Below are 11050 nucleotides of genomic sequence, written 5' to 3' on the forward strand. Positions count from 1 at the left end.
GTTCAAATCGCGCTGCTCTAATCGCGCTTGAGGCGCCGCAGCACTTCCCGACGCTGCTTGAAGCGCGTCCGCCATAGACTTTGCATGTAAACCTGATGCTCCTGATGCTGAAATCGCGTTTGGTGTAAACGCACCATTAGTTTTATTTGCGACCCAACAATAATAATGGACTACACCAAACCCGAAGGAAAAGTACTGAAGGCTGTATTGGACTATCCAGCAATATGATGCTTAAAACGAGAGAAGGACGACAGAATGGTAAGCTAACTGTGGCTAACATTAGCTTCCTCTCGTTGAAAGAACAAAACAAAACAAAAACGTTACAGACGCTATAAATATGAAGTTAATCTAATCTGTTAACATAACCTGGCCAGTAAACCAATCTAATGAATCGTAACTGATGTCAGATCATGATATGTCCAGCAGCCCAGCTAAGATAAAAGCAGACTGAGTGTAAACAAACAAACAAACAAACAATTGCCAGTACTCATTTGTATCTCACRTATTTCAGAGATATTTTATGTTCTTAGTTTGTTTTGGAGTTCATCTTAAAATATTACCTTGTGTTTAAATAAGTTTTTCATGTTCACGATGGCTTAAATGTTTTACTTATTTTATTTTATTTTTTCAACTAGCAACTTACATTCCTGTTTTGTTATATTTTGTAAATATGTCCAAGTTTAATAATGTGAGAGAAATCCACATTTTTCTGTTCATTCAGTCAGTGTTTACTCTCACAGCTGGCACAATGAATTGTTAAAATACTGTGCTTTTTTATTTAGTGTGTACAAAATTAACTCTTCATGTTATAGAAGACTTTTGATTCAAGAGAAATGTTAGGTTAGGTTAGGTTTTTAGTTAAATTGCCGCTTATCAATTAATCATTAGTCGATCGATGAGATCACTCAACTTTAGATTAATCCATTAATCGATAACTTGCATTCCTAGTTCCAACCCTTCTCACAACCTTTCTGAAGTTGAACAGAAAACCAAGAGTAAAGATGGGTTTTGCCATCTGTGTGAAGCAGTCCAGTCTTTGACCTCTGCTCTTCTGCCTGACATAGTTGCCCTGTGGAAAAATAAGTGGATTACCTCAAAGGTCACAGGACGGCAGCTTTCCATCAGAGGAACTCTCTCTGACCACACACGAGCCAAACGYACTTATCTTTGTGCACCAGTGTGTGTGAGAACATATTAAACGTTTCCTGAAAGGTCATTGAAGACTCTGCAATGCCCCGTCTGGCTCACATTCGGACTCTTTGCGTTCAGAGTTTCTGTTCACACCGTGATCGATGGCCGTGCCCAGATACGTAAAGTCAAACCACTTCCATGGTTCCACGTGGAGCCTCAGAGGAAACGGCACCAGGACAGATCTGATCCTAACTTCCTGTCAGCCATGTGCGACTCTCTGAAGGTTCCTCATCTTGTTTTTAAACCCTTTTTCTCAGCTCAAACAAAGCTCAATCAGCAGCCCACCTCACTGTTTACTACACGTGACCTTGGAGTGTCCCTCCCTGAGATGAAGACACCCTACCTCGGTGGGTGTGACCGTCAGGAGTGGGTGGACGAAGTGAGGAATGAAAACGGAGCGAGCAAAATGAAATGCATAAGGGGAGGAGAAAGATTAAAGCAGAGCTTAACCCCTCTCTCTGCTCTTTGCTTCTGCTCTCTGCAGCCACCATAACTAATCGCCTCGCAGCATCAGAACAGCAGCGACGGCCCGATGCTCTGAGCGCTCGCTGCATACTAATGGCTCAGCCCTGGCGACTGTTGCTAGGATGTGGACAGATAGTGCAGGAGAGCGAGAGGCTTGAGTTTAGTTGATTGACATCATCCGTCGAGCGGAGTGTCACATGTATGATGTCAGAGTGACCTAAACACCCCAGAGAATAAACACTTCTTACAGAAAGAGAACTTCACACAGTTCATAAAGTGTTCTGCTGCTCGTCTCAACCTTTTTGCTCTGACATTTTTCAACTCCATTCAACAACCTGCGACAAGGGCTTGGCAAGTTTTGATTAAGATTCTTTCTTCAAAATATTAATTAGTCTGCCCACACATATTGGAAATAATCTCCTCTGTGTTCCAGTGATGCTCTGTAGGTGCAATGAATCAATAAGAGACTGATTAAATATGTGAGCCTGCTTTGTTACGCAGTGATCATAAGTATTTATATAGACAGCATATAAACCTTCCCATAGACTTTTTTTATTAACTACAACTGGGTTTAAACCTTCAAACTTACAAAACATTTTGATGAAGTGATTTTTCCACCCAAAAACTGACAAATCCAGCTCTGTCTATTAGCTGTGGTCTCTTTCCTTTGTTCTTTGGTCACTGTACATTTGTGACTTTACAATGCATTCATTTGTTCCTATTTTCTTGTCTTGTCATCAAAATGCAATAATGTTTCCAACAGTACAAGAAAATCTAGTTTAAAATAATGTAAACAGATGTTCTACATAGGGCTGGGTAGTATGACCTCAAATTTATATCATGGTATAAATTGAATCCCATCACGGTAATGGTATATATTGCGGTAGAAAATTACCATAAAAGCAAAGATAATGTAATTTTTAGAGCATTTGTTTTGCAGAGAACTGTAATCATAATCAAACCCAGCATTTTTGCTGTAGTGCAAATGAACATAACAGAAGTACTAAAGAATTTTATATATAATACAAAATGGTTTCAACAACACACAAAAGCATTTCTCAAATTTTCAACAATATCAAAATAAAGTGGATGTTATAAACAGTACTTCAAGTAAAATTAGTCTTTTAGACATAAAAACAATTTAGACATAAAAACAATTCTAAGTTTGCATAAATTGCCTAAAATATTGTAGTGTGACAGGACCTTAAGGTGCTTAAACTGCTCATACAACCCCTGGCAGAAAGTATGGAATCAGCAGTCTTGGATGAGTACTCATTCAGACATTTCATTCTGTAAAACAAACTCAGATCAAAAACATGATACAATAATAAGGTCATTCCAAAGTGCAACTTGTTGGCTTTCAGGAACACTCAAAGAAATGAAGAGAAAACATTGTGGAAGTCAGTGAATGTTACTTTTATTGACCAAGCACAGGGGAAAAAATATGGAATCACTCAATTCTGAGGGGAAAAGTATGAAATCATTAAAAACAGATAAACAAAAAACCAGTCAAAATACATCACTAGTATTTAGTTGCACCACCTCCATATTTTTTTCCCTGTGCTTGATCAATAAAAGTAACATTCACTGACTTCAGCAATGTTTTCTCTTCATTTCTTTGAGTTCTTTTGAGCAATATTTCGGCTGTGGTGAGTTGAAAACCTTTCAAACGGATTCACTATTTTAAAAAAGACATTTTCAGAGAAATGCAGACAATAAGTTTTGGATAATTTGGCGACAAAATGTTGCACTCATACGTAACAGTTTCAGAAAATTCTCCTGTTCATAACTGTCGCAGACTTTAACAGCTTATAAAAATAAAATAAATGCTGTATCAGACACTGACATTTTGACATATCCCTAAAAAGAACTAAAATCCAGGTGTGTTACGGCTTTTTCCTACAAACAGAAAAGGACTTGAACTACACGGTTGAAGAGGAATGTTTGTAAATGTGAATGAACTCTTGTGTTCGCAGGTGATCCATAAACATTTCTACCTGAAGCGAGCAGAGATCATGACTCAGTGCGAGGACTGGATCGCCGACATCCAGCAGTACAGCAGCGACAAGAGGGTGGGCCGCACCATGTCCCACCACGCCGCTGCGCTGAAGGTAATTTCATTTAGTCAGTGAAGCACAGCGGTCTGAATTACAGGGTGGGGGAGGTTTTTGAGTTTAATCCAGCTACAATTTGATCAAACACCAGGTTTGTTCAGCTCTGAAGCGACGTGTCAGATCAATCATTCAGCACTCGTTGCTTGGTGTCTCTGCTTTTTCGGAACACGGAACAAGAACTGGGTCAGACTCTGATCAGGTCTTGATAGAGAAGTTCTCATGTCTGAAATAATATCCCAAACATTACAATTCATGTCACTGATGAGCTGTTTAATGCAGCTTTGGATAAAGGATTTAAATCTCTGTTCTACAGTAAGAAGGTTTTATTTTTACAGAAAGCACAAGCTTTTAGGATGTAGCTTCTGAAGCAGCTTCGCAGTGTGAAAAGGTTCGTCTCAATTCTTAAATCACAGATTGATCAAGATGTTCTCAGGACTCGACCAGTGGGCTCACATCAGAAGTTATAAAACTCCATCAAACCTAATTGAAGTCTGTCAAAGCAGATTTTGCCTGGATGGATCAAAGTGTTGKTTTTATTAAATCAGCTCCTGTATCCATGCTGTTCGGCCTCACAGTGGGAGCTGACAGGCAGCAGATCACCTCCTTCCCTCATGTCCCACTAATAAACAGTGACTGGCTGCAGGGGACACCCCCAGCTGACTGAAGCATGGCCCCCGCTCCCCCTGCCTGTAAATCAACACAGTGAATCCCTCAGTAAATAACAAGCTGCACTCATCTCAAACTCTGCAGCCCTCGTGTGTTTCTGCTCTTTCTGTGATACGAAATGTGCCCGCAGAGATTTATTTGCATCTATAGCAACTTTTATGACCTGAAGGCCAGAAGTGGCCTGAATGTACTTAAAGGAGACATATCATGCTTTTAAATCCTTATTTTTTTACATTTAAATCATTCAGCTGGGGTCCAAATAAAGTGGAACTGCAATGCTTTGGTCTAATTTCCTCTTTATTGTAACTCCACAAGCTCCTCTTTGTGAGATGCCTCAGATCAACTCGTTTTGAGGCTGCCTCTTAAAATCCAAATGAGGCACTTCACACTCTGCCCCCCTCCAGTATTATGCAAAATCAACATTTTTTTTTAGCTTTATATCACGTTATAATGTCATGCCCTCATCAAAAACACACCCAGTGTTGCTTTGACTCAGTCATTCATGTTTGAGAAATCCTTGAATCTCATGTGGTARCCATTTAGAGCTGCCTTGTTGGTACAAAGCTCTGCCTATTTACACAAAGCTCCTCCCTGGAGAAGATCATATTCATGATTTTATTTTTTGTTTACCCTGACATCGAGATCGCATCTTTCTTTTCAAGCAGGGCATGGTCCTGAAAGAAGTCTAGACATGCATGATTTTTGACTGTGGGCAGAAACCGGAGTACCTGGAGAAAACGCACACAAATACGAGGAGATCATGTGACTCCACATAGAAAGATCTCAGGGCCAACCTGGAGCTTGACCCCTGAAMCTTCTTGCTGTGAGGCAGCAGTGCTAACCAMAATGGCGCCGTGACGCCCACGTTAAAACCCCAGAACTTGTCTTAAACAGTGTGAGAAAACGTCGGGAACGAGCTGAGGTTAAATGTGAAGTTTGTGCCGTGATGGCCTCTGAGAGCTTGTTGTGTGTTTCTTCTTCCCCGGCAGAGACACACGGCTCAGCTCAGAGAGGAGCTCCTGAAGCTGCCCTGCCCCGACGGCCTGGAGCCCGACGCCGACGAGTTCTCCGAGAAGAACGCCACCCTCCTCCTCAAAGACACGCCAGGCCAGGACGCAGAGAAAGCCGGCGGCAGTCAGGACAGCCACTGCAACGAGGGCCAACTATGAGACTCACCCCTCCTCCCACCACCATCCTCTTTATGATTCTTTAAAGACTCGATGGCTGCTGAGCCACAACTTTGTCAATATTTGTATGTAAAGATCTAATTGCAGATTAGCTGGAAACACAGGGACTCCAGAAGGCGACGAGACGTCCCTGAACCATGCTACGCCCTTATTATAGAGTCAACAAAATCTTTTATTTACCTGTAAAAGACTATAAACATTTTTGTGTGCCCCCCCAAATTGTGAATTAACCACTGATTGGTTGATGATATTAAACTTGTTTATGTATACATAATGGCAGAGGACAGATTATATAAGGGAAACTACCTTTGGAGAAGAATGTTTACTGAATGTTTTTTTAATTATTTCTTTTGGACTGTTAGCGCAGACAGTTGTAACCAACCAAGGACATATTGCTATTTCTTTACGCATATTATTTAAAAAAACAAAGCAAAGAAATCACAGGTAACTCGATCTGAGAGAATCCTGCCCCATACCCCAGTTATCCCTGGCTGTGTTTGATTTTTCTGAGATCATATCCACTTGAGTAATGGTTGCAATGGACATTTTAAATGCTATGTTATCCCTTTCATAGGCTTCAAATTAAAAGGCTTTGCCACGCTCTTGATAAACAYTTGTCGCCTCTCAGAACTTCTCCCTGACTGATTTTTACCGACGTGACTGAAGATGACAGGGTTTGGTGTCCGAGTCATGTGGGAAATGAACTTTAAAAGGTGTGTGTTTGTGTGTGTGTGTGTTTGTGTTTTCTGTGCGTGTGCAACAATYGGCAGTGATGTCCAGGAGCTGTGATGTGCCTTTTAAACCGCGTCAAACACTTCCAACAAAAGACGTTTAATCATCTCTGCTGTTTTTTTATTTTATTTTGTTATATATCTACTCCGTCTGACGAGATAAAACTGCTTTGATCTTTTTTTTTTCTTTCTGTTGCATCTTCAGTGCACACCAAAAGCACTTTCTCCTTTACTCACTCCTCAGAACAGTCACGTTTGCGAGGATATTAAATGGAGCCTGAAACTACGGACTGACTGCAGATGCTTCTTTCAGCGTTTAATGGGACGTCTGTTGCCTCAGAGGGAACCAAGGAGCTGATCTGGAATCACGCTGCCACAATGGAGGAGGATTCCACCCATTATAAGTGGGGTTCTGTAGAAAGTTGTGTTCTGAAGCTCTTTGAACAACCTCGGTTTGGAGAAAGTTTAATTGTAACAAATTTGATTACTGTTGTCTGACAACATTGATCTAAGATATTTCTAAGCAGTTTGTAAGGACAACGTTTTTATGTTCTTTTACAAAAACAGCTATTGGCATAAAACTTTTGTAGTAGTCTGGAAAAGCAATTATCTACATTATCAAAGTAACACTTCCAGGGCAGCTCGGAATCACATCTGTGTCAAATTCTCCTAAAATCGTCATTGCAGGTGTGTATAGCTTGTATCAGTTTACTTTTTGTTACAAAGTGCGAAATATGAGACAAATGAGAGGGTTTGATACATGAAGCAATGTGTGAGGAGATGGAAAAGATGACGGCAAACAATTTGTGACTAAATTGACAAAAACTTCMAGTCATTTGCAGGAATAATGAGCAATTCTTGAAATTTGTTAGTGGTTATGTATGTACTATGTACTGAAGTACCATTTCCAAATGAAAATTTGTGTGTTTTCTTGAAATTTAGTCTAACCAGTCAGCAACGGTCTCAGCCCAGTGAGATGCAGACTGAAGAGCTGTAACTGAAAGAAGCTTGTTTCAATAAAAACTGACTTTGTTTGCTCAACTTAAAAAAGTTGTTGAAAAAAGGTTTTAACAAAACATAAATTAAAGATATGACCATAAAAAAAAAGCTTCAAAGGAAGTTTTATATTTATGGACAGGTCTAGTTTATTGGCTGCAAGTTATTGGAACAGGAATGTTTTATAAATGCACAGTATGTACAATATGACACCACCATGGGGCTAAGGATAGAGTCTTGAGGAACACCACATGTAATTAAGTAAAAATAATATAAGCACACTAGAATAAAATTAATCAAACACTCTGGAGAAAAACAAAAACACACTCATGGACATATAAATAGAATAAAAACAAAATAGAAATATAAACAAAAATGTAACCAGTTATACTGTAATAAAAGTTGATATACTGTATAATCAACTGAGAACTTCTGGCAAACCACTGCAGATTCACAATCTAACCAGTATTGTGAAGTTATCACCTGAAATGTTTCTCCAACTTCCCAGATGTGTTGCTCTTGTAGGCCGAGTGACCCGTCCATACTCCCAACTCATGCCTCTAGCCATTTCAGATTGAGTCAAATCATTTCCTCCCACCATGCCTCACTCTYCGCTGTAAACCTTAGCAGAACCTGGAGACGTGCTTTTAGTTATCAGCTTGTTGAAAAATCAGGTTCCTTCTAAACTCAAACCAGACAATGACATCTGACGGTGGAGTATTGTGGCATCTGCTGAGAAAGTTTGCTATCAGCTCTAAATAAATCCAGAAACATTTTACTTTTGTTCTGTGTTCAACCAAGATGGACTTAAATTGTGACATTTGCCCATTCAAGTTAACAGTCATTGTATTTTCTTTTTTTCAATTATTTTCTTCTTTCCTCCAAAGGGTTATTGTGAAGGTTTGTTCTTCTTGAACACTTTAATTCTTTTATGCAAACTTTTACCTGACTTAACAGAGGAATTTTGAGGTGGGCAACTGGGTTTCTGCAGTTGATCTTAATCTTGTGATGGTCTTCATGAATGCCAATTTCTTTACAGGAATTACGTATTTTTATTTAATTATTTATTTAAATGCCTCAAAGCACTTTTATTATCTGACAACCTTAAATCTGAAAGAAAAAAAGTTAAGACAATATAATTAAAAACAGAATGCAATGATTTGGAAATTTTGTTAGCCCATATTTTATTTGGAACAAACTGAACATWAGAGTTTGAACAATAAAATAAAAATAAAACCACAACCAGTACAAAATAAATGAATGCATTGGAATTTGATGGCAGCATCACATCTCAAATATGTGACCAGGATTGAGAGGGTGTAAAGGTTAGTGGTACTAACAAGGAACAACTTTACAAGCAGGTCATTAGGCATGTTCTCACAATCCATCCATRTAATCCCAGATTATAGTTTAGCTGGCTATGTTGAGCTGAAAGTCAGTTATTACAAAGGATGCGCTCAGCCAGTTGAAGGTCGTATAATAAGTTAAAGCTATATAGTTCATGTTTCTGTAAACTCGGTATAACAAAAGGCATGTTTATTACAACGTTTTCGGTCAAAACGTGCAAATTACGCTKTAAACAGTTTATGCGACACAATATTCGACGCATACTTATGACGTCCCGCAGCGTTCACTCAACGAAGCGCAGCTGCCTACCGTGGCGTCCTCTCTGTAGTGAACACTACGGAGGGAACATTTCTGCGCTCTTCGTCGCTTCAGTTCATCGCTTTGGCCCACAATGCAACGCGCGTGTGTCATGGCTGCTCACTGATACCTCTTTGGCCACATGGGTAGATTAAAAACATTTTCTACGGGGTTGAAGCAGTGACTCGGTTCTGTAGGTGAGCTCTCGTCAAGTCGGAACCGTCCTGCCCGCGGGTTCCAGTGTTCGGCCGTCATGCCGCTCGGTGTGGAGGTCCCAGTCCTCAGAGGCTTCCTGACAGCCGGGGAGGCTGCGGAGTGGAAGCAGCGCATCGCGGATCTGGCAGGTGAGACTCGGGAGGATTTGTTTTCTTTTTTTATGTCGTGTTTTACTCTGGTTCTGCGTGTCTGTCAGCTCTGTGTTGAGCGGAGAGGTTCGCTTTAAGAGTAAAATACTTGTATTTAAATCGCAGCAGGCTGAACCTATCGTTTCATTTACTGCACCGCTTTGGACCTTTAAATGTAACAAGAAATGTGTGGGCATGGCACGCGACGATACGAACCGTGCGTAAAGATGCCAGACTCCGTTGAAAACTTGAAAAAAATGTTAGTGTAGGTTCGGTACTAGATTTATAATGAAGTWTTACTGGAGCGGTTCGAAATATTACGAGTTGCTTTGGTATTCGGCTGACATTGTTTTGTTACCAAATGGGTCACTTTTGAACAAAACCCGAAATGATATACGCTTTAGTGTGTTCATAATGGTTTGAACAGAGGATGCTGAGCAGAATTGTATGGAGGTTTCACATCTTTACCGCTGCGTGCAGGTCCGGATCTGCCACCGGACAAACACGAGAACCGACACAGAACCACAGATATTGCAGGTGGATTTTTTTTCCCCCACCAGTTTTTGTGTGAAATATAATAAACGGTGCCGAAAATGTACTTRGTAAATTGTTGTCACTGTAAGTCCTTGTTGTTGGATCTCGGTTCGGTTCGGCTCCAGACTTACGGATCCGTTTCTTTATAATCCATCTTTTAGAAACTGCTTCWCTTGCTGTCAGATTGTAGTTTTATCTGCATAATTCGTTTTTTAAATACCCCCAAATAAAAGTTGTATCCATGTTTAATTCTGATGCTACAAATCCATCCATAATTGGACCAGTACCYGAGGTTTRYGATTAAAGAGATATTCCAGCCRTTTTGAAGTGTTGCTCGATGTAAAAGTTATGAACGAACAACTGTTGTAGATTATTCTGAGCAGCCTTATTATGAAGACAGACTTTAKGGTTGACAGGACCCATGAGCTAGGGGGTAGTTAGAACACAGCCAAGACCAAAGTAAATGGCTGAATACAAATGACTCAAAATTGAAAGAAAATATTTATTATTTTTTTAAAGCCTCACAGAAACCTGAACGGAGAGCTCTGTGGGTATGTTTTGTGCAGCAACAACAAGCAAGCTTTTCCTCCTCCTGCTGGAAGCACATACAGAACCTGCATGTCSCGTGGCTCTTCTTGTCAACATCATTTCCCCTTTTATTTTCACTGAAGCTGAAGTTGCTCCAAACATTGGCTTGCAATTCAAAAGGTGCCATTTGTTTGAGTCTCTGTCGTCTTCACACCATAAATGATCCAGCCTTGAGATTTCCACTGTTTGAGCACGTTATATTAACTCTGTAACTCTGCCTTTAACTTAGCATTACGTGGTTACTTAGAAATAAATGKGTGATTATTCTCAAGACTAAACAGCAGCAGCTAGCTGTAGCACTTCCAGTGCAGCTTGASGTTAGATTTGACAGGAACCTCATCATATGTTTTTGTCCAGAATAACAATATTTAATTCACATTAAAGGTGGTGTAAAGGTCTTACTAACAGCCTTTACATGCACTGCAGTGACTTTAAATTTTTGGCTTGATTTATGATGGTCATGATCACATTTGTAACTGGGTCTGCTAGAACAAGAACAATAATGAAACAAAATCTCAGAACAGTATTCAATCTGAAATGTGACTCGTAGGCAAATAATAATAATTCATAATAATAACAACAACAACCAC

At 39.9% G+C, this 11050-nt stretch overlaps 2 protein-coding genes across 2 annotated transcripts in view; both read left to right on the plus strand.

Moving 5' to 3' along the window:
- LOC106513960 (baculoviral IAP repeat-containing protein 6) overlaps nucleotides 1-6250 on the plus strand; it is a gene marked incomplete at its 5' end in the record, with an annotated part of 65398 nt that extends 59148 nt beyond the window's left edge. Inside the window, 2 exon segments of the mRNA XM_014003028.1 lie at nucleotides 3633-3767; nucleotides 5426-6250. Of these exon segments, the coding sequence (XP_013858482.1) occupies nucleotides 3633-3767; nucleotides 5426-5605 (315 nt within the window).
- Nucleotides 6251-9062: 2812 nt separating this feature from the next.
- Nucleotides 9063-11050, plus strand: part of LOC106513976 (tetratricopeptide repeat protein 27) — a 26116-nt gene continuing 24128 nt past the window's right edge. The window contains exon 1 of the mRNA XM_014003047.1: nucleotides 9063-9338. Within this exon, the coding sequence (XP_013858501.1) occupies nucleotides 9248-9338 (91 nt within the window). The 5' untranslated portion in view covers nucleotides 9063-9247. The remainder of the gene's footprint in view (nucleotides 9339-11050) is intronic.

Source organism: Austrofundulus limnaeus, unplaced genomic scaffold, assembly GCF_001266775.1.
Source record: "Austrofundulus limnaeus strain Quisiro unplaced genomic scaffold, Austrofundulus_limnaeus-1.0 Scaffold0, whole genome shotgun sequence".
In the NCBI taxonomy this organism is placed as follows: domain Eukaryota; kingdom Metazoa; phylum Chordata; class Actinopteri; order Cyprinodontiformes; family Rivulidae; genus Austrofundulus; species Austrofundulus limnaeus.